The 24,451-nt window shown below is 46.7% G+C and overlaps 1 protein-coding gene across 1 annotated transcript in view; it reads left to right on the forward strand.

Annotated features, from left to right (window-relative positions):
* Positions 1-23,341, forward strand: part of LOC147112494 (adhesion G protein-coupled receptor F5-like) — a 114,788-nt gene extending 91,447 nt beyond the window's left edge. Inside the window, exons 4-8 of the mRNA XM_085998187.1 lie at positions 4,641-5,263; positions 15,597-15,633; positions 15,719-15,775; positions 20,733-20,783; positions 23,277-23,341. Coding sequence (XP_085854313.1) covers positions 4,641-5,263; positions 15,597-15,633; positions 15,719-15,775; positions 20,733-20,783; positions 23,277-23,341 — 833 coding nt within the window. The remainder of the gene's footprint in view (positions 1-4,640; positions 5,264-15,596; positions 15,634-15,718; positions 15,776-20,732; positions 20,784-23,276) is intronic.
* The last annotated feature ends 1,110 nt before the right edge of the window (positions 23,342-24,451 follow it).

Consider the following 24,451-nt stretch of genomic DNA (forward strand, 5'->3'; position numbering starts at 1 on the left):
GCAATTGAATGCTATTAGCATTTGTTTGTATATCGAGTGGATACATCTAAACTGCAGAAGAGACTTTTGTACCTTGAATGGGAAACGTTTAACAATTGAATGGGTTTTAAATCTCCCAGCACTGGACAATAGGGCTGTTGCATTCTTTTGTTTCAGCCCAGGGAGCTCCGGAAGACACAATAACCCAGTCTAACCACTTTGAGTTAGCCAATCACAGCTTTCTCTTGTGTATTGGACCCTTTGGGTGGGGAATTTTGCACACAGCCCTTGCAAGGCAGAACGGCAGGGGCCTCACCAGGTATAAAGATAGTGGCTGAGAAGCTATCTCTCTCTCTTACTTCGCTGGACCACAGGTGAGCAGGGTGTTCTGACTCCTCAACAAGGCAACCTGGCAGGAGTTTGGGGTGGTGATTTAAGGGAATTGCTAAGATTGTTTAAATAACATTGTAGCCATTGTATCCCTCGTTTTTGCCGTCTGCAACCCCGTTATATAGTTTTACTGTAATTACTGTGTTCGTGTGCCATAGTTTATTCTTTGGATTGTAGTTTATTTAGGTAATAAAACTGGATTTTTCTCTCATCCAAATCACTTGTTCCATTTTAAAATCATTAATTATAAGTTCCTCCACTCAGAACTAGAGGAGGGGTAGCGATTCGGAACCGCTGTTTTAAAATTGATTTTATTGGAATTGGAGTGCAGGCAAAGGCTGCAAGACCAGGAAAATTACTTTAAACCAGTTTAAAGAAGCCCCCAAACCCTTACAATGGCGAGCCAGCCAGGAGTGGAGGCAGTTTTTGATTTAATAAGTGGTCTGGATCTGGAGAAAGCATCAGCTCTTGTTTCTCTCGTTGTTTTCAGTATGTGGGTAGCCCTGCGGATGTTAGCAGCAGTGTGTAGGCTGACCTATCGGGGTATAGGTGGCTGGGTTAGGAAGGGTGTGAAGAAAGAGCAGGAGGAAAGGTTTGAGGAAGCAGATCATGGCCCCTGTAGGGCAGAGATAGAAAGCCTTAACTTGGCTTTAAAGGCATTAAAGGGAACGATTTGTGTGATCAGCCCGAAGGCAGGTCAGCTGGATTTTACCAGCAGCCCAAATCAAACCACCCCACAGGCAACACCCAGGGAAAGGCTGGCTAGGGAATTAGAGATCCCAAGACAGCAGCCCACAGCTCCGGGTTTTGAGGAGCTCTGGCAGCAAGGAGGGGTGGAAAATGGGGTGGTAGGAGAACGCCAGCAGGTCCCGCTAGGCAGGCGGGGACCAGGACCAGTGTATCCCCTCCAACAACGGAGGTACGGTCCGCCCGTGAGGAGTGAGCCTGAGAATAGGAATCCTCAGCCCACAGCAAGTTCGAGTTCACAGGCAAGCACTGTGGCTTGTGTGGGGGGAGGAGCCATTCATGTTCAGAGTAAGCTGTTTAAGCAGGGGAACAGGGAAGGAGAGTTCTGGGACCCCTGTAGAGCAGGTCCAGTAGCAGAAATCCAGGACAAGGGAGGCACACAGGGGATAGTTTTGGCCCCAGAAAAAAGGCAGGTCCAAAATTCCCCAGTTAAAGCCACCTGGGTGAGGGAACATGAGTTTGCTGTCCAGGCAAGTTCAAGTTCACCGCCTGTAAAGACAGGCACGGTGGCCCGTTTAAAGGGACCAGCTTCCCAGCCCGCTTCTAGAGTGGTCCCCCCCATGATGTGGGACCCTGCGGGGGCAGGGATAGCAATCCCTCTTGCAGGAGACATAGGGAGGGAGCTGACACCAGGTTTTATACATGGGGAGGAAAATTTCCAGCCACCAGCAGCGGGTGGTGAGAGTATACCTGCCCCCAGCACAGGAGTGGGCAGGGAAGAGCAGACAAACCCAGAGAGAGATTTGCACCGGCAGGCTGCCTGGTACATTATACAGTGCGGGCTATTTGGACATGGGGGAGCAGGTTCCCAGCCAGCTGGAGCTGTGACCCAAGCTCAGGGTCCACCAGCCAAAGTTTCCCCCATAGAGACACCCCTCAGAAGGTCTCAGCGGGTGCCCCAGCCTAAGAAAGCATGGTCACCCACTTTACAGTGGAGTAGGGCGGTCTCCCGAGCCAGGGAGAAGCCAGAGAACAGAGGCCCCCACTCAACAGCCATAAGCTGTGAGGGACCAGAGACAGGAGGCAGTCCAGCTTCGCTGCAGCCAGCAGCAATCTGCGACAGTACCAGAGATTAGCCTGGCCGTCCGGAGACGGGCGGCATTTGAATTATAGCTATGTGTGTGTATATAGCTTGCTTTAAGGTGTATTTTAAGTTTTGTTGATTTAACTGGTAGTTTAAAGAGTTTAAGTTTACATGTGTGCCGAATGTTTGTGTTTTGGTCCGAGGTCGAGGGACCCGACCATGTCTCCACCTAAGGCAGCAAGTCAGTGAGACCTGGCTGCATGTCCCTTTTAAGTTTTTGCAGGAGATGGGAAAATGAAGCAGCCATGTTCGCCCAGCCCGAGCTGGACATCGAATGAAGATACGGAATGTTGGGGATCACCTCGCCACTGGACGAATCCAGGAGACCCCGCAGTGATCTTCGGGAAAAACCGGACAGAGTCCGGAGGAATTTGCCTACTCCTCCTACGGGGAGGAGATGGCCCCAACTGGGTGGGGCACGGCCCCCAACCCAGCACCATCCTGACCGAAGGTCACTTGCGGGAGACCTCGCTGTTGAGGAGTCACGATGGGGAAGCGCGGGCGCCTGGTCATAGGGACGCGTTCCTCGGGGGCGGGTGGTGATGGCCCAGGAATGATTGTATAGAGGAGGGGGAGACCCATTGAGTCACGTGGGTGCGGTCGGGGGAGGGAGGAACTCACCCGGGGGCCCACGGGCAGTGAGGGTCAGTGTGGCTGGGAAGGATGAGTGGGTGGCCGGATCAGTGTGGGGCCAGGGAGAGCCGCCACACAGGCACCCATCATTTTCTGCAGCCAGTCGAGGGAAGACGGGAGGGGGAGGGACTGGGAGTCATGAGATCCCATACTCCCTGGTCTTGGTCTGTGCCAAGGTAATTTTAAACATGGGTACCCCGCCTCCATGAAAGGACAAGGGAACGGCTCGGGGCTGGCGGAGCAGGCTGGTCTGTAAATCCATTCTGCCTGTTTTAAAGTTTAAGATGATCAAAGGGGGGAGGAAGGTACTTTTACTGCCCGAGTGGGAGGAGCAATACCCACTCGAATTTCGCGATCCATCATCGGCACGTGATCGGGGTTCATTTAAGCATGTTGTTTAATGATTTTTTGTATTTTGTGTTGCAGCCCCAAGTTGAGCAGAGGCGTCGGACCCTCTCCGTGCTTGGGACCAGTTTGTGACAACTCCTAGTTGAGCAGAGGCGTAGGACCTCTCCGTGCTTGGGATCTTTTTGAGTACATTGTGTAACTAAGATTGCAACATTTTGTAATAACTTATGATGTAAAAAAGTGATTGTAAATTTGGTTTACACTGTATAATTTTACAAGTGTGTAGGGGTATGAGACCCCTTGTTGAAAACTGAAGTATCTGTAAGATGCCTACCGTATCATGGTTTTTTTCTTGAATTTAAGGGGAATAGATGGGACGGGGATCAGTGGCAGATAGCTATTAGGTAAATACAGGGGATGGTTGTTTGTGAGGGGTCAGAAATTATTGCTCATTTCTTCAAGAGGATACTACAAGCAAGCTGGATGTATCCAAGGGCGGACTGTAAGAATTCGCAATAATTTACAGTTCTCAAGATCAATTTTTTTTGATTAAAGTATCCCTGGGCGTTGTGCTTTTAAATTTCCAGGGATAAAAATGGCTGTCGCCACATGGCCGAAGACAAAAGAGGCTTGGAATGCAGCTTTCTGTGTCTGGAAGTAAGGTTCAATGAAGACAAAGGACAATGCTTTGTTTACAAAGCAATTGAATGCTATTAGCATTTGTTTGTATATCGAGTGGATACATCTAAACTGCAGAAGAGGCTTTTGTACCTTGAATGGGAAACGTTTAACAATTGAATGGGTTTTAAATCACCCAGCACTGGACAATAGGGCTGTTGCATTCTCTTTTGTTTCAGCCCAGGGAGCTCCGGAAGACACATTAACCCAGTCTAACCACTTTGAGTTAGCCAACCACAGCTTTCTCTTGTGTATTGGACCCTTTGGGTGGGGAATTTTGCACACAGCCCTTGCAAGGCAGAACGGCAGGGGCCTCACCAGGTATAAAGATAGCGGCTGAGAAGCTATCTCTCTCTCTTACTTCGCTGGACCACAGGTGAGCAGGGTGTTCTGACTCCTCAACAAGGCAACCTGGCAGGAGTTTGGGGTGGTGATTTAAGGGAATTGCTAAGATTGTTTAAATAACATCGTAGCCATTGTATCCCTCGTTTTCGCCGTCTGCAACCCCGTTATATAGTTTTACTGTAATTACTGTGTTCGTGTGCCATAGTTTATTCTTTGGATTGTAGTTTATTTAGGTAATAAAACTGGATTTTTCTCTCATTTTCAACCGTTTTAAAATCATTAATTATAAGTTCCTCCACTCAGAACTAAAGGAGGGGTAGCGATTCGGAACCGCTGTTTTAAAATTGGTTTTATTGGAATTGGAGTGCAGGCAAAGGCTGCAAGACCAGGAAAATTACTTTAAACCAGTTTAAAGAAGCCCCCAAACCATTACAACATGTTCGTCATATTACAATGCTGAATATTGTTCTATCTCTACTGACTGCTGATGTATGGTTCATCTTATCTGAATATCTGAAGCCAAATACAGTGGCCTGCATAGTGACTGTTTTATTCATTCACTTTTTCAACCTTGCCTTGTTTTTCTGGATGTTCACTCTAGCCCTACTGTTTCTTTATCATTTGATTTTTCTTTTCAATGATTTCAGCAAATCAGTTATGATGATAATCTCATTTACCCTGGGCAACCTGTCCCCATTAATAATTTCCATCAGTAGATTTATAGTTGCCTATGCAAGAAATCATTACATGAAACAGGATAAATGCTGGCTTAACACGGACGAGATCTACCTTTACCTTACTTTTGTTGTGCCGCCATTGACCATCGTTACAATCAACATTTTCATTACATTAGTAGCCGTATTTAAGATGCTGCGACCAACCATCGGGGAGAAGCCCAGCAGCCATGCAAAGGATAAAAATCCACTCAAACAAATAGTGAGAAGCGTTGCTATCCTAACCCCACTCCTGGGTCTCACTTGGGCACTTGGATTTGCATTTCTGCAGAAAAATACCCCCATTGCCATCCATTATGTATTTAATATTCTCAATGGACTTCAGGTATGTATTATATAATGACAGTAACTTTAGATATTTTTGCTCGTTAGTCTGATGCAAGTTATACCTGTAAAATATTATCAGCTGAACATGTTGTATGGGTATAATATGTTAAGAGGCCAGAATGCAACACAAGCAGATCAACAGCAGTGTAGAAGTAAGCAAAGGCCCATTATGCTTGAGAATCTCAATTTTGCTGTATTTACATAGTTGAACTTATGCTTGCCCAAGACACATGGAAGCACCCACACGGGACATAGAAAGTGTCATGCACAGGGAACCACACCTTAAAACTGATAGGTTACCAATTGCACATTCGGGTCAGTCAGCTGCATTTAAAGGAAGCATCCTTGCCCTTAAAGGGGAGTCACTTTCTTGCTGTACAGAACAACATTTAAACTGCAGAATCATGGCTGGAGGGGCAACTTGGACAAAAGTCTCTCATTCAGTGATGTAATCCTGGAGGTAGCTCTTAGGGGGGCAGAGGGCCACCCACCAGTAAAGGTGATATTTAGATCCGTGTATTTTTGATGTTGTGTGTCCTTCAATAACTAGACACGAGACTGCAGGAACAATCAACAGGTATTTACTGGATGAGGGTTACTCTAAAAACTAAACATACAGATCCCTACTCAGGGTTTATATACAGGTGTGGTCATTGCCTGTACTACAGTATACAGGAGCTGTAAAACGTAGTTCTCCCCTTAAAGGTACATACACTACAATGCCTCCCCTTTTAGATTGACAGTACCATAACATTCATTTAACAATTAACACTTTTAACATGCACATTAACTGAAAATAGTCCATTTATAAATTCAGTTTTGGGGCGGCTTCCTGATCCTTTCTGGATAGCGCCTTTCCTGAATGTCTTGTTCTTGGTGCGGAGGCCCCTTGTCGTCAGTTGGTTCATCAGCTTCCGATGCTACTGTTTCTGGGGTAGATGCTACCTGTATGTCGGGTTCATCACCAGGTGCGCGAGTCATGGGGTTGACTCATTCCTGTGACTCTAGGATCTGGTCGACATGGCGTCTCACAATGTTCTCCCCAACATCCACTGTGTACATTAGTGGCCCCTGCCGTGTGCATATCGTTCCTGGTTGCCATTTCTCTGTTCGGTAGTCACGGGCCAAGACTGGTTGCCCTACATTGAAGCTCCTTGCCGGCTTCTCATTGATGTGCTGGAATTGCTTATTCTCAACATCTCTTCGTACATTTGGTCTGAGCAAATCCAGACGAGATCTGAACCTTCGGTGAAAGAACATCATGGCCGGGGTCTGGTTGGTGACTGCATGTGTCGCATTTCTGTAGGCTAACAGGAAATTGTCCACCTTATGCTGCAGTGGAATGTCATCATCGCACATGGATTTTACTGCTTTTTTAAAGGTTTGTACGAACCTCTCAGCCAATCCATTTGTGGCTGGATGATACTGGGCGGATGTGTAATGCCTTACCCCATTCCTTTTCATGAATCTTCAAAACTCTTCGGACACAAACTGTGGTCCGTTATCAGAGCAAATCTGCTCTGGCAAGCCGTTCCTGGCAAATATGGTCCGTAGGACTGCAATAGTTTTCTCCGTGGTGGTGGACGACATTTTGATCACCTCAGGCCATTTCGAGTGCGCATCCACGGCTATTAGAAACATTGAGTCCATGAATGGACCAGCAAAATCAATATGCACCCGTTGCCATGGAGATGAGGGCCACTCCCATGGGTGTAGAGGAGCATGTGGTGGTGCATTTTGGACCTTCTGGCATCCTGAGCAGCTCTTTGTCAGGTCCTCGATTTGCTGATCGATCCCCGGCCACCACACATAAGCCCTAGCAAGGCTTTTCATTTTCACCCCTCCCAGATGGCCTTCGTGAAGCTCATTGAGCACTCTCTCCCTTAACTTGGGTGGAATTACCACTCGGGATCCACACATCAAGGTCCCCTGGCATACTGACAGCTGTTCTCTTCTGGATGAGAATGCTGGCAACAGTGAGTCGCCATGTGTTGGCCATCCCTTCACCGTCAAGTCATATACCCGAGACAGTGTCGGGTCATTTTGGGTCTCCTTCTCTATATCAGCGTTAGTTACTGGCAAGCGTTCAATTATAGTCGAATGAAATATTTCGACAAGGTCCACTGCTGGTGCTTCCTTCGCAGTAGGCAGTGGCAGGTGTGATAGCCCATCAGCGTTTCCATGCTGTTTCGTGCCGTTATACTCGATTTCATATTGGTTCGCCCCTAGAAAAAGGGACCATCTTTGTAGCCGTTGCGCAGTCATCACCGGCACGCCCTTCTTTGGATTAAAGGTGGAGACAAGCGGTTGGTGGTCCGTCAGCAAGGTGAACTTCTGCCCGTGCAGATAGTGGTTGAACTTTTTCACTCCGCACACTAGGCTGAGGGCCTCCCTGTCAATCTGGGCGTAGTTACTCTCGACTGAGGTTAGTGACCGAGACGCAATGGCTACCGGCCTCTCTGAGCCGTCCTGGAACTTGTGCGACAGCAACGCTCCAATGCCATAGGGTGATGCATCACACGCCAAACGAATGGGTAGTGCTGGGTTGAAATGAGCCAACACCTCTTTTGATGTGATCAATTCTTTGCACTTCTGGAAAGCTCGTTTACATTCGTCATTCCACTTCCATGGTACCCCCGTTTGCAGTAGGGTGTTCAGTGGGTGTAGTACTGTAGACAAATTCGGCAAGAACTTATGGTAGTAGTTCACCAGCCCGAGGAACGACCTCAGTTGTGACACATTTTCCGGTGCTGGAGCCTTGACTACTGCCTCAATCTTTTCAGTGGACTTATGCAACCCCTCTTCATCAATAACGTGGCCACAATACGAGATCTGTTTCTGGAAAAACTCGCATTTGTGGCGATTTGCTCGGAGCCCATATTCCTTCAATCTAGTGAGCACCTGCTCCAGGTTGGCAAGGTGATCACTGTCATTTTCGCCCGTGACCAGGATGTCGTCCAAATAACACTGGGTCCCTGGAATCCCTTGCAGGTCTTGATCCATTGCCCTTTGCCAAATAGCCGGAGCTGATGCTACCCCGAACACCAGCTGATTGTATTGGTAGAGACCTTTATGAGTGTTGATCATGAGGTACTGTTTCGAGGCTTCTTCTACCTCCATTTGCAGGTACGCCTGGGCCAGATCAATATTAGTGAAGCGTTTCCCTCCAGATAGCGAGGCGACAATATCTTCAATCCGTGGAAGCGGATATTGTACCGTGTGAAGGATTGGGTTCACTGTCACCTTAAAGTCCCCACAGATTCGAACTTTCTTTGGTTCCCCAGGCGTATTACTCAACAACCTCTTCATTACAGGAACGATGGGTGTGACCCACTCGCTCCAGTCCACTTTGGACAGTACTCCTGAATGTTCCAAACCTTCCAGCTCTGCTTCGACGGCTGGGCAGATCGCATAAGGCACCGGTCTGACCTTAAAAAACTTTGGGCTTGCATTTTCCTCTATTTTGATCATCGCTGTTATGCCTTTTAGTGTTCCAAGTCCCTCCTGGAACACTTCTTGTGCGTCAGTTAGCATTTTTGACAGTCGTCCAGGTGTGGCGTCGTCATCCTTTTTGGCATCTACAGTCAGTGCTTGTATGGAATGCCAATCTAGCTGTATCTTCCGGATCCATTCACGTCCTAGTAGTGGTGGTCCTCCATCTGGCAATACATATAGGTCCATTTTTGGTGTTTCCTTACCGTTATATACAACGTTCATCCTTATTTTTCCTTTGGGGTAGACTCTTTGCCCCGTGTACGTCTTCAAGACAATCTCTGTATCTCTCAAGGGTATATGTGAGAATAGCCACTTGTATTCCCTTCGGTTTATGACTGTTAGGGCTGATCCTGTGTCCAATTCCATTTTCACTTGGACTCCAGCTATCTTGAGCGTGACCCAGATAGTTTGATGATCCTCCGTTTGGATCACCTTATGTCGTTTCTTGTACTTCTCCTGTGGAGATTTCTTGCTGCTGGTTTTCTTTCCCGACCTGCAGACTCTTGCTATGTGTCCTACTTTTCCACACTGTCTGCACACTTTGTCCTTAAACCAGCAATCATTATGGTCGTATGTTGTTCTGCCGCAGCGATAACACTTCACTGTTCCGTATGTCATTTCATTTGTGCCATATTCTTGTGGTCTCTGTTGTATCTCTGCAGCGCCCCGTGCAGCTGCTTCGTGTGATACTGCCATGCTGAAAGCCTTTTCCAGCGTAAGGTCCTTTTCAGATAAAAGCCGTTTCTGGGTTCCTTCACTTTGAAGCCCACACACAAACTTGCCCCTTAAAGTATCTGCCAGTCCCGCTCCAAACTGGCAGTGTTTCGATAGCTTACGCAGTTCCGTTAAATACTCAGCATTACTTTCATCTTTATGCTGGTTCCTTTTGTGAAACTTAAATCTTTCTGCTATCAGCAGCGGTGTGGGGTTTAAGTGGTTCTGTAGGGTTGACACTATGTTTCCAAAATCCTTGTCCACTGGCTTCTCTGGTGTTACTAGGTTTCGCAGTAAGCCATACGTTTTTGCACCCATGGAATTCAACAATACCAGCGCTTTCCTCTCATCTGGCACTTCATTCGCCTTGCAGTACACTTCTGTGCGTTCGACATATGTTGTCCAATCTTCGACTTCATTGTCGAACGCTATGATACTGCCACTCTTCGGCATCCCTGGGTGTGGTTAGACTGGCTCAAAATGGCGTTTTCCCGCGCTTCCCTTCTTCTCCGCTGCGGCTCAAAATGGCATTTTCCCGCGCTCTCCCTTCTTCTCCGCTGCGGCTAAAAATGGCATTTTCCCGCGCTCTCCCTTCTTCTCCGCTGCGGCTCAAAATGTCATTTCCCGCGCTCTCCTTTCTTCTCCGCTGCGGCTGCTCGGCCCTTGAACACCGGCTGCGCTCTGTGCGTTTTCTTTTGCGCCTCTCTCTCTTCTCCCGTCGACGCCGTTCGGTCCTGAACACTGGCTGCACCCTTTGCGCTCTACCGTCTCTCTTCTCCCATCGACGCCGTTTGGTCCTGAACACCGGCTGTGCCCTGTGCGCTCTACCCTCTCTCTTCTCCCGTTGACGCTGCTCGGCCTTTTCTGTGCCGTCGGTCGGCTCTAGCCGCCGCTGTCCGGGAAGGGTCTGCGCCGTACCTGTTGCCAGCCCGTTTCGCTGGACCACCGTGACTGGAGAACCAAGCCCAGCTCTCAACAGCCTCCCCTGCGATGCTCAATCTCTGCTGGATGACTGGGCGGTTGCTCATGGTCGACGCCCGTGCTTCTGGCCTCAACTTTCTTCCACTGTTCTCCAGGAGCGAATCCCTGGGAGGTAATGCAGAGTTGCAGGTAGGTTCGAATCTGCCTCGTTGCCACTGTTAGACCTGTGTATTTTTGATGTTGTGTGTCCTTCAATAACTAGACACGAGACTGCAGGAACAATCAACAGGTATTTACTGGATGAGGGTTACTCTAAAAACTAAACATACAGATCCCTACTCAGGGTTTATATACAGGTGTGGTCACTGCCGGTACTACAGTATACAGGAGCTGTAAAAAGTAGTTCTCCCCTTAAAGGTACATACACTACAGTGATAGCTCAGACTTTCTGACAGAAGACCACCTCACTGCAGTGGTGGGGAAGGTTTTACTCAAAGGCAGAGTAACATGGAATGAATGGCTTTTTCACAGTATTCCGCAAGGAAATCCCAAAGCAGTAAGAGACTAAGCTCAGAACAGCGCTCTCATGAGTGCTGTTACTGCTGCGATTGAAACCTTGGACACTCACTAACGGGAGTCTGTCTCTGCGAGATTGGAGTAATTTACAGATCATTTGGGCTTGGACTGAGAGAGCAGAAGTAAAGGACCTAAATTTTAAAAATTGCTCAGCAACATGTTTCTTTCCTTCTGCTACATCTGTTTTAAGATCGCAAGCTATGGTGGTCCATGGTTATTTCCTGCTAAGACAGGACCTTTATCTGTCAATGTGCCTGCATATTTATTAGATATTGGTAGGTAAAATGTAATGGCTATTGGTTTGAGATTTTACAGCTGCTGCTCAGTTTTAAACTTTGCCACTGGCTGCCAAGGCAGTTGGGGAGCATAAGCCATGGTATACGGTTTTATTCTACCAGGGCTACACTCACGGAAGTGTCCAAACAATGGGCTCCCCAGCTACAGACCTGCGAAAGGCAATGTGTGCTTATTCAGCTATCTCATTAGCAGATCAGCTCAAGCTGCCGGAGTTGATTCATCAGCTCCCTATGTAGCTGCCGGCAACCTCAGAGACCCTTCTGGCTGCACTTTGAGATTATCGGTGAGGTGTTTTCCATGAAATTAACAACACCTTGTATTTATATAGCACCTTTAAAGTAGCCAAATGTCCTAAGACACTTCACAGGAGCATCATCAGACCCAATATGACAACAAATATGGTACCAACGATATAGGTAAAAAGCGGGATGAGGTCCTAAAAGCTGAATATAGGGAGTTAGGAGGTAAATTAAAAAATAGGACCTCAAATGTAGTAATCTCAGGATTGTTACCAGTGCCACATGCTAGTCAGAGTAGAAATAGAAGGATATTTCAGATGAATACGTGGCTAGATGAATGGTGCAAGGGGGAGGGATTCAAATTCCTGGGACATTGGAACCGGTTCTGGGGGAGGTGGGACCAGTACAAACCAGACGGTTTGCACCTGGGCAGGGCTGGGACCGATGTCCTAGGGGGAGTGTTTGCTAGTGCTCTGGGGGAGGGTTTGAACTAAAATGGCAGGGGGTTGGGAACCTGAGCAAGGGGACAGAGGAAAGAGAAACAAGGATAAAAGCAAAAGATAGGAAGGAGAAAAACAAACGTGGCAGTCAGAGAAATCAACGGTTTAAATCAAACATGCCCACAGTAAATAATACTTCTAATAGGTCTAAGAGCATTAAAAAAACAAGCCTGAAGGCTTTGTGTCTTAATGCAAGGAGCATTCGTAATAAGGTGGATGAATTTGCTGCGCAAATAGAGGTAAACAAATATGATTTGATTGGGATTACGGAAACATGACTCCAGGGTGGCCAAGGATGGGAACTCAATATCCAGGGGTATTCAATATTCAGGAAAGATAGGTAAAAAGGAAAGGGAGGTGGGGTAGCACTGCTGGTTAAAGAGGGGATTAACACAATTGTAAGGAAGGATATTAGCTCTGATGATGTGGAATCCGTATGGGTAGAAATGACAAATACCAAGGGGCAGAAAACGTTAGTGGGAGTGGTATATAGACCTCCAAACAGTAATGCAGTGGTTGGGGATGGCATTAAAAGGGAAATTAGAGAAGCGTGCAATAAAGGCACAGCAGTTATCATGGGTGACTTTAATCTACATATAGATTGGGCTAACCAAATTAGTAACAATACTGTGGAGGAGGAATTCCTGGAGTGTTTACGCGATGGTTTCCTGGACCAATATGTCAAGGAACGAACTAGTGATCAGGCCATCTTAGATTGGGTATTATTTAATGAGAAAGGATTAATTATGTTGTACGAGGCCCTTGGGTCGGAGCGATCATAATATGATAGAATTCTTCATTAAGATGGAGAGTGAAGTAGTTGACTCAGAGACTAGGGTCCTGAATTTAAATAAAGGAAACTACAATGGCATGAGGCGCAAGTTGGGTAGGATGGCTTGGGGAATGTCACTCAAAGGGTTGATGGTCGATAGGCAATGGCAAACATTCAAAGACCGCATGGATGAACTACAGAATTTGTTCATCCCAGTTTGGCATAAAATAAAACAAAAAATGTGACTCAACCATGGCTAACAAGGGAAATGAGGGATAGCATAAGATCCAAGGAGAGGACCTATAAATTGGCCAGAAAAAGCAATAATTGGGAGCAGTTTAGGATTCAACAAAGGAGGACAAAGGGATTAATTAAGAAGGGGAAAATAGAGTATGAGAGTAAGCTGGCAGGGAACATAAAAACTGACTGTAAAAGCTTTTATAGATATGTGAAGAGAAAAAGATTGGTGAAGTCAAGCGTAGTTCCATTGCAGTCAGAGTCAGGGGAATTTGTAATGGGGAACAAAGAAATGGCTGACTATTAAGTACATATTTTGGTTCTGTCTTCACAAAGGAGGACACAAATAACCTCCAAGAGATGTCAGGGAACATAGGGTCTGATGAAAGGGAGGAACTGAAAGAAATCAGTATTTGTAGGGAAATGGTGTTAGGGAAATTGACGGGATTGAAGGCCGATAAATCCCCAGAGCCTGATAATCTACATCCTAGGGTACTTAAGGAAGTGGCCCTAGAAATAGTAGATGCATTGCTGATCATCTTCCAACATTCGATGGAATCTGGAACAGTACCCATGGATTGGAGGGTAGCTAATGTTACCCCACTATTCAAAAAAGGTGGTAGAGAGAAAATGGGGAATTACAGACCAGAAAGCCTGACATTGGTAGTGGGGAAAATGCTAGAGTCCATTATAAAAGATGTAATAGCAGAGCACTTGGAAAACAGTGACCAGATCGGACAAAGTCAACATGGATTTACAAAAGGTAAATTGTGCTTGACTAATCTACTGGAATTTTTTGAGGATGTAACTGGTAAAATAGATAAGGGAGAACCAGTGGATGTGGTGTATTTAGACTTTCAAAAGGCGTTCGATAAGGTCCCGCATAAGAGATTAGCGTGTAAAGTTAAGGCACATATGATTGGGGGCAAAGTATTGACTTGGATAGAGAATTGGTCGGCAGACAGAAAGCAAAGAGTTGGAATAAATGGGTGTTTTTCTGAGTGGCAGGCAGTGACTACCGGGGTATCGCAGGGATCGGTCCTTGAACCCCAGCGATTCACAATATATATTAATGATCTAGACGAGGGAATTAGATGTAATATCACCAAATTTGCAGATGACACAAAGCTGGGTGGACGTGTGTGCTGTGAGGAGGATGCTGAGAAACTCCACGATGATTTGGACAGGTTGGGTGATTGGGCAGAAGCATGGCAGATGCAATATAACATGGATAAATGCAAGGTTATCCACTTTGGTGTCAAAAACAGGAAGACAGATTATTATCTGAATGACAATAGATTGGGAGAAGGGGAAGTGCAATGAGAGCTGGGTGTCCTTGTGCACCAGTCGCTGAAGGTAAGCATGCAGGTGCAGCAGGCGGTTAAGAAGGCAAATGGTATGTTGGCCTTCATAGCAAGAGGGTTTGAGTACAGGAACAAGGATGTCTTGCTGCAGTTGTACAGGGCCTTGGTGAGGCCACATCTTGAGTATTGTGTGCAGTTTTGGTCGCCTTATCTGAGGAAGGATGTTCTTGCCATGGAGGGAGTTCAGCGAAGATTCACCAGGCTGATACCTGGGATGGCAGGAATGACGTATGAGGAGAGATTGGGTCGATTGGGCTTATATTCGCTGGAGTTTAGAAGAATGAGAGGGGATCTCATTAAAACTTATAAAATTCTGTCAGGACTGGACAGACTAGATGCAGGTAGGATATTCCCGATGGTCAGGGAATCCAGAACCATGGGTCACAATCTAAGGATAAGGGGTAAGCCATTTAGGACAGAAATGAGGAGGAATTTCTTCACCCAGAGAGTGGTGAACCTGTGGAATTCTCTACCACAGAAGGCAGTAGAGGCCAATTCATTAAATATATTCAAGAAGGAGTTGGATATATTTCTTAAGGCTAAAGTGATCAAGGGATATGGGGAGAAAGCAGGGACAGGGTACTGAGTTTGGATGATCAGCCATGGTCTCATTGAATGGCGGAGCAGGCTCGAGGGGCCGAATGGCCTACTCCTGCTCCTATCTTCTATGTTTCTATGTACCAAGGCACATGAGGAGATATTAGGACAGGTGACCTTAAGCTTGTTCAAAGAGGTAGGTTTTAAAGAGCGAACTAAAGGAGTAGAGAGAGGTAGAGAAGAGGTAGAGAACCAACAAGAATTTTATCATAGGGCTGATTGATGGTTTGTCAACCACTGTAATGGCCATCAATTTTTAAGTAAAGTACCTCCCTTATCAGATTGGAAAATTATTTTGTGTGTGCACACTTTTCTGCTAATACATAATAATAGTACATACAGCCCATGGGTGAGTAGAGAAGCTATAATTCACAAGCTAAGGGAGGGTGTTGGCAGTGGGAGTTGGGGAGTGTACAACTAGTTAAATGATGAACAAAATCTATGATTCCAGCTACACCCCTGCTGGCTACTGCTGGTTGGAAACGCTTGCCCAAGTGTATTACTTCAGTCAGAGTAAAGTGGCCGAACAGTACAAACATTCTATAATTGCTAGTACAGCATTCTGTATGATTTGTTAAGATTTGTTTATCTGTTGAATGATATTTTTCTTTTTTCCCAGGGAATCTTTATTTTGGTTTTTGGCATAATCATGGACAGTAAGGTAAGTTACAATCACCAGTTCCCCCCAACTTCACCTGTTTTCCACCTCACTTAAACTCTTTTGCTCTGTTATTACATCAGGTCCAAGAAGCCCTAACACAGAAGTTCTCGTTGTCACCAGCTTCTTCCCAAAAGTCGGTAAGTATATGTTCAGTTTCCGTCAGAGTGTAGCGCTGCACATTCTAAGTTCAATACCGTATGTACTTGTGTAGAAGACAAGCCCACCTCCTAAGTTTCACGTAACAACTTGTATTTACAGAACACACTGCTCAGATAACCATGACGCTTGGAGAAATTACTCACCTTTGTATTAATTGGGGTCCACAAGTACATTCGCTCTCTGTCATTTTCTATCAGCTGATGCTGTGCTGTATTACAGTGACATAGAATGGCAACTCTCCCTCCTAACATGAGTCGTGGTGCCCATTAGTAATTGTAAATCTCTTCTCTGGGAGCCTGGACTGGAGTCAGGATGGAGATTCCCCATTTGAATATTACAATGGTGAATCAGCACAACAATAGCAGATAGGAAAGCGTTTGCATGGTGCTGCTGATGGGCCCACCATCTTTGTAGAAAGTGTTCCACCAGGAGGGAAGCCTGAGAGACGATATGACCCACCTTTAAGGTGACCTCTCAACTTTTAGCCCAAAACATTTCTCATTCTGTACATTGACATATGTAGTGCTTCTGTGGATATTTTGGAATAGTTTAGCTGCATTCCCTGCACTTCAAAGCCAGAATAATGCTATTTTGACTTGGCAGGATGTGGGTAGTGGTGCACCCCAGAGATCAGGAACCTCTTTGGCTTTCCATTAATATAAATGGTTTGGACATAGGTATAAGGGAAATCGAATAAAAGCTTGCTGATGATATCAAATTTAAGGGCATGGAAAACTATGAAAATTGAGGCGTTTGGCAGATGAAATGCTAAAATAAATCTCCAACCTACTGACCTCCCCAAGTCACACAACTCGATTTTCAAGAGAGCCTGAAAATGGACAGCCACTGCTCCCACCTGAAATAGGCAGGAGCCTTATTTCAATGTTTAAATTGAGGTAGAGGCTATAGTGTCATTTAAAAGGGGCTGTCTTCTGCGGAGCCTCTGCTCCATATTGCCAGATCCGACTTTCACCTCTGACACCTTGAGGGTAATGAATGAAGGAGTAGCTCACATATAAAGAGACTGCAAGGATGGTTCAATGGAAGCAGGTTGTTGGCTTTGAGAGCTCTGATGAGGTTGTTGAACTGTAAAGAAGTCTTGGGGTTCACAAAGGTGGCATTCGCTGCCACAACTAACTCCTTCCACAGAGTGAGTACCACATTCTTGGCAGGTTTCTGGCCCCCGACTCCAAACAGCCTGTGACAACCTGCTTTGCATCTCTGTTAGGAGGGTGTCCCTGTCAGAGTCTATATCATTGGCTGCTCTTCCTTTGGATCTGGTCACCACCCTTGTCACCCAGGTTGCTATTTGCCTTTAAGCAGCAGCAGATTTTACATCGTGCTGTTGAATCATGTCTCTGCCTCTTTAGCTACGTTCTCCTCCCTGTGTCAGCCATTCAGGGGCCATTTGGGCTTTGTCTCCTGTCTCTTACCCAGTGTTCCACTACACCTACCCTGCCTAGCATATCTGAGATGTTGCAGGGTCAGGTCGCCTCCTCATGGCAGGCGGAATTTCCAACTCACCTCACTTCCATCAGTGCAGCAGCGCCAGAAGAATTTCAGGCACAAGTATCCTGGCATTTGCTTCACTGAATAAGAGATTCTTTGTATAACAACAGAAAATGCTGGAAAAACTTAGCAGGCCAGGCAACATCCGTGGAGAGAAAATAGAGTCGACGTTTTGGGTCTAACCCTTTTTCAAAACTGGAAAGGAAATGAAATAGATCGAAAGGCAGGGCTGGGAGAGAACAAAAGAAGTGAAGAGACATTAAGAGGTATTCAAAACGAGACGAGATGGCGATAGGACTAGTGGAGACAAAAGATGGCACTAGTTTAGGTGTGAAATGTTCTGGCAGAATGAGAGACAGCTGCCATGTGGGAGAGAAAAAAAAAGGGGGGGGGGAAGGGCCAAAACAAAGATGTGGATAAAATATAAGCAAAAATGTAAAGGGGGCCGAGGTTATGATCTGAAATTGTTGAACTCGATGTTGAGTCCGGAAGGCTGTAAAGTGCCTAATCGGAAGATGAGGTGCTGTTCCTCGAGTTTATGTTGAGCTTCTGTGGAACAATGCAAGAGCCCGAGTACAGTGAGGTCTGAGTGGGAATGGGGCGGTGAATTAAAATGACAGGCGACCGGAAGCTCGGGGTCACCCTTACGGACTGAACGGAGGTGTTCCGCAAAGCGATCACCCAATCTGCGTTTGGTCTCCCCAATGTAGAGGAGACCACATCGTGAGCAGCGAATACAGTATACTAGATTGCAAGAAGTACAAGTAAATCGCTGTTTCACCTGGAAGGGGTGTTTGGGGCCCTGGATAGTGGGAAGGGGGGAGGTATAAGCGCAGGTGTTGTAACTCCTGCGCTTGCATGGGAAGGTGCCGGGCAATGGGGAAGGGGTGCTGAGCGTGATAGAGGAGTGGACTAGGTTGTCTCAGAGGGAGCGGTCCCTATGGAATGCTGAAAGGGGAGGGGAGGGGAAGATGCGTTTGGTGGTGGGATCTCTTTGGAGGTGGCGGAAATGGCAGAGGATGATCCGTTGAATGTGGAGGCTGGTGGGGTGAAAGGTGAGGACAAGGGGAACCCTATCGTGGTTCAGGAGGGAGGGGCAGGGGTGAGGACAGAAGTGCGGGAGGTAGAACGGACACGGTCGAGGGCAGTGTCAACCACAGTAAAGGGGAATCCTTGGTTGCGGAAAAAGGAAGACATGTCGGAAGCACTGGTGTGGAAGGTGGCATCATCGGAGCAGATGCGGCGGAGATGGAGAAACTGGGAGAATGGAATAGAGTACTTACAGGAGGCAGGGTGGGAGGAAGTGTAGTCCAGGTAGCTGTGGGAGTCAGTGGGCTTGTAGTGAATGTTGGGCAATAACCTATCCCCAGAGATGGAGACGGAGAAGTCGAAGAAGGGAAGGGAAGAGTGGGAGATGGACCATGTGAAGGTGAGGGAAGGGTGGAAGTTGGAGGCAAAGTGAATGAAATTGTCTAGTTCAGGGCGAGAGCAGGAAACGGCACTGATACAGTCATCAATGTACTGGAAGAAGAGGTGAGGGAGGGGACCCGAGTAGGACTGGAACAAAGAGTGTTCAACATATCCCACAAAAAGGCAGGCATAGCTAGGACCCATGTGGGTACCCATAGCAACACCTTTGATTTGGAGGAAATGAGTGGAGTCAAAGGAGAAGTTGTTCAATGTGAGAACAAGTTCAGCCAGGCGGAGGAGGGTAGTGGTGAATGGGGACTGGTCGGGCCTCTGTTCAAGGAAGAAGCGGAGCGCCTTCAGGCCATCCTGGTGGGGGATGGAGGTGTAGAGGGATTGTACGTCCATGGTGAAAAGGAGGCGGTTGGGGCCAGGAAACTGGAAAATTTTAAAGTGGCAGATGGCGTCCGAAGAGTCACGGATGTAGGTGGGAAGAGACTGGACAAGGGGAGAAAAGATAGAGTCGAGATAGGAAGAGATAAGTTTGGTGGGGCAAGAACAGGCTGAAACGATGGGTCTACCAGGGCAGTCCTGTTTGTGGATCTTGGGAAGGAGGTAGAAGCGGGCTGTGCGGGGTTGGGGAACTATGAGGTTGGTGGCCGCGGGGGGAAGATCGCCAGAGGAGATGAGATCAGTGACAGTCTTGGAAACGGTGGTTTGATGTTCAGTAGTGGGGTCATGGTCCAGGTGGAGGTAGGAGGAGGTGTCAGAGAGTTGGCGTTCAGCTTCCGCTCGGTAGAGGTCGGTGCGCCAAACAACAACAGCACCACCCTTGTCAGCAGGTTTAATGACAATGGCCCAGAACTTGGTGTCGGGGGCTTGCCGCGCGTGCAAGCCCCCGATGTGCGCTCACCCTGCGCGCCGACATCTGAAACCTGGCCCGCAGTGGATTTCCTTTCAGTGGCCAGGTTCTGATGTTGGCGCGCTGTGCTAACCTGACCCAGCGGCGTAGTTAGTGCGATGTGCCAGCTGGGGTCAGGTGAGCACTGTTCAGCCAATCAGGGGAGGGGAAACTTAATTCATAAGTTTGAGAGTAAGAACTGTCAAACTCATGAGAAGTTCTGCACCCCAAAACACTACTTAAACTTTAAATAACATTTTAAAAAACATCCCAATCATTAAATTAAGTATAAATAAGTTAAAAAAAATAATTTAAACAATAATTTTTTTTTTTGAAAAAATAAATTTTTAATAAAAAGGGTCTAAAACTAAACTTACCTTATTGTAGATTCTTTAAAATAATAAACCTGTGGAAAAAAAAATTCAAAATTGCACTAAAACACCACTTACCTGTAAAAATAAATACTTACGTGTGCTTTTTACAAGCGTAAAGACCGGAGGCCTTTACACATGCGCAAATCCCCCAAAACAGAGGAAATCCAAGACGCATGCGCTGCCCCCTACAGCGCACGCGCTAGCCTCTTCAACTCTTGGGTGAGAGGAGAGGAAATGCCGGTTTTCAGCGCATGCGCTGTGCATGCTGAAAACCGGCATTTCCTCCGGCCAGACGCGTGAGTACCCCTTCCGTACTCACGCGTTTGGGGAGGAATTTCTGCCCCATTGTCAGGGTTGGATCTAAGAGTGCTGCAAGTTCAGAGGGAGGTAGGTTGGAGTGAGTGAGGGGAGCAGAGAAATTGAGACGGCTGATGTCACGGCGGCAGTTAGCGATGAAAAGATCTAGAGAGGGTAAGAGGCCAGGGGGAGGGGTCCAGGTAGAACGGGAATTCTGAAAGTGGGAGAAAGGGTCAGCCATGCGGGGGGAAGACTCCTGGCCAGAGAAGTGGGCACGGAGATGAAGGCAGAGGAAAAAGATTCTTTGCCCTGGATTATAGCTCACACATTAGTCCATTTCTATCACTCGGTCCCACACTGATCTTTTGAATGAATGGTTACAGACGAAAGGCTGTTGCCTTTAAATTCCTCGCATATTCTTCTGATCTCTTGTCATAATTCTGGCAGGAGACCCATGCAACCACGAGGAAAAGGCTGTTTCCCGGGAAGTGTGCGAGGGTGAGTTCTGCCCGTCTCCCACTGGAGTTACGATGGGAGACCAGGAGAACTCTCATGGATTTTCAGGTCCTTTATCTGCAAATAATTTGGAATCTACTGTCAGGCTCACTTTCATTCCGCTACAATGTTTATGAAGTATTTGCTACATTGTACTTTGGAACCGTTATTCCAGGATTTCCATGGCTCTTCCACTGGAGTTAAGATGGACCAGCAGGAGAATCCCTGCGGAAATTTGCCACTATCTTTCTATGCAATATCATTCTGTCAAATTTGATTTCTGGAAATCACTTTATTCAATAGAGTACCCAACTGTAAAACTTGTTGCTTGCTATAGAAGGATAGTTCTGAACTGAAGTGGTTTGATTTTTGTTTTCTATGAAATGACTGATAGTTTAGAGGTGTCGTGCTTTTTTGGTAAACAGAAGTGTGCAGTGACTGAATGACAACACTGGAAACGCAAATTTTGTTGATTCAAATGTTACTAATTTCGATAAAAGGCAGTTAAAGCCAGGTAGGGCACAGGTATTATAAAGGCTCATCATCACAATCACCCTTCAGTCAGCTACTGCAGCTGCCTGTCCCATTGTCCCTCATCCATTCAGGTCTCCAGGATTTTTTTATTCGTTCCTGGGATGTGGGCATCACTGGCAAGGCCAGCATTCATTGCCCATCCCTAATTGCCCTTGAGAAAGTGGTGGTGAGCCGCCTTCTTGAACCGCTGCAGTCCGTGTAGTGATGGTACTCCCACAGTGCTGTTATGTAGAGAGTTCCAGGATTTTGACCCAGTGACGATGAAGGAACGGTGATATATTTGCAAGTCAGGATGGTGTGTGACTTGGAGGGGAACTTGGCGGTGGTGGTGTTCTCATGCACCTGCTGCCCTTGCCCTTCTAGGTGGAAGAGGTCGCGGGTTTGGGAGGAGCTGCCGAAGAAGACTTGGTGAGTTTCTGCAGTGCATCTTGTAGATGGTACACACTGCAGCCATGGTGCGCCGGTGATGGAGGGAGTTAATGGCCCAGAAATTTGGGTCGGGGGCTTCCTGCGGGTGCAAGCCCCCAATCTGCACTTAGCTTGCGTGCCGGCCATTGAGCTGTAGGGCCCCGTGGAATTCCAATCTGGGGCCTGGTCCAGCTGCCGGTGCACAGTGCTTGCATATCCCAGGGGCGCAGTTAGTTCGATGCGTCCCCTGGGATCACGTGGGCCATGGGCAGCCAATCGGAGCAGGGAATGCTCCATTCATAAGTCTGACAAGAAGTGCTGTCAAGACTTATAAATACTATGGCCCCAAAATAGCACTAAACCTTCAAATAAATTTAAAAAAAACACATTTTTTAAATAAACTATAAATTACATGAAATAACTATTTTAAACAATAATTTAAATTTTTGAAAAAAATAATTTTATATTCTAACGGGGCTAAAAATAAACTTACCTTGCTTTAAAGTATTTAAAAATAATAAACCTGTGGGAAAAATGTTTTAATTTTAATTAATTCACCACTTACCTTGTAAAAAGCAAGCCTTACGCCTGCTTTTTATATTTCTAAATTCTGCAGGCTTACGTTCCCGGAGAAGTCTGTAAAAAAAACCTGTTTGATGCGCACGCGCAGCCTCCCCCGCGCACGCGTTCGACCTCTGAACCTCTTCGTTCAGAGGAACGAAAGTGCCGGTTTCCCGCACATGCGCAGTGCATGCAGGAAACCGGCACTTCCATCGGGCCTACGGGTGAGTACCCTGGGCGTACTCACCTGTGGAGACCCGAATTTCTGGGCCATTAAGGTGGTGGATGGGGTGCCAATCAAGCGGGCTGCTTTGTTGAGCTTCTTGAGTGTTGTTGGAGCTGCACTAATCCAGGCAAGTGGAGAGTATTCCATCACACTCATTACTTGTGCCTTGTTGATGGTGGAAAGGCTGTTTCCCTCTGGGTTCACCGATCTCCTGCTGAAGTAATGGCAGGAGACCGGGAGAAACCCCACAGAATCTCAGGACCCTTTAGCTCTATCAGCACACATGACTTACTCATTGTAATCGTCTCACTGTAGCACATTCAGTTACTGCACACAGGCCACTGCTAGTCATTACATCAGTCAGTCTTGTTCACTCTGTTAGCCCAGCTGATCCTTATGCCTTCACGCTCACCACGTTCGGCTTACCTACTTCCTATTAAAAAGGAAAGAAAGAGTTGCATTTATATGGTGCCTTTCTTGACTTCAGGATGTCCCAAAGTGCGTTATAGCCAATGATGTACTTCTGAAGTGTAGTCGCTGTTGTAATGTAGGAATATTACCTCAGTCATAATATGGTTCATATTGAACAAAATGAGTAACAAGATGCTCTTCTAAAAGATTCATGTCTTCACTTTGAATCACTCGAGGAAATTTTGAGACTGACAAAAAATAGAAAAAAGTGTAGAATAAAATTGTAGAAAAGTACCAAAAATAAGTGAATAAATAAATAGCTTCAATTGTAAGAGGCAATTTTGTTTATTTTTTAGAATCTACTGACCACTTCAACTTCAAATTCAAATTGAACATCTGGTTAAGAGATATTTTCGAATAAAAGGTCAGTACGATAATGAAATAAACATACTGGGGCCGTAACTGGGGCGATGGCAAGATAATAATCACAGAAATCACAGAAACCCCACAGTGCAGATAGAGGCCATTTCGGCCCATCAAGCCTGCACCGACACATATCCCACCCGATCCCCGTAACCCCTACACCAACACATATCCCACCCTATCCCCGTAACCCCACGTATTTAATCCCCCTAACACTAAGGGTCAATTTATCATAGCCAATCAACCTAACCCGCACATCTTTGGACTAATTGTGGGGAAGTAAAATTGTGACTTATTGCTGGAGGTCTGTCCATTGTGATCTTCAGGTGAACCATCATTTAGGTGACCAGCACTTTTGCCACAAACAGGTGTGGGGCCTAATTGAAATTTTCAAACAGGGCCAACTGAGATTGTCAGGTCCCCCAACACCCTTTTCTGTCACTTGGCATTGCCACCACTACTTCCTCAACCCACCCACAAACCATGGGCAATACAGGTTGGGAGGCAGCCATTACAGCACTTTTTAAAGGCATACTTGTGGCGTACCGATCACAGAATGGACACAATCCGCTTTCCGGTCCGTAGACTATAAATCAGGCGCCATGCCTTTAAGAAGGATCACACCTTTAAGAAACTCGATCTGCATATAGTTAAGCCCAGAGCGGGAGAGGAGCAGTCGAAGCGGTGCACTGATGAAAGGCAGTTGTGCTTTGTGTAGTCTCTGACTCCATTTTGTGTTCAGCATGCAGCCTCAACAATTAAACCTTTTCTGTTGAACCTCTCCGAGTTCAGTATTTTTTGCTAGGAGTACGTAGACTCCTACATTGGTGACCCCGATGCTAAGGACGACTCCTAAGCGTAACCTTGGCTGACACAAACGCAGTTTCTGTGAAGCTGCCGGAGTTCTGGGAGAACCTGGCCGCCACCTGGTTCCTTCAAACCGAATCGCAATTCCGACTCCGCGGCATCACCGCCGACGCAACGATGTACGACTACCTCCTCGCCTCCCTGGGCAGCTCCACAATCACGAAAGTCTGGACAACACTACAAAACCCTCCGGAGGAAGGCAAGTACGCACATCTCAAGGCCGCGCTCATTAAAAAATTCA

This window comes from Somniosus microcephalus, chromosome 9 (assembly GCF_052327205.1).
Source record: "Somniosus microcephalus isolate GS21.2 chromosome 9, FLI_Smic_1.0, whole genome shotgun sequence".
Classification (NCBI taxonomy): domain Eukaryota; kingdom Metazoa; phylum Chordata; class Chondrichthyes; order Squaliformes; family Somniosidae; genus Somniosus; species Somniosus microcephalus.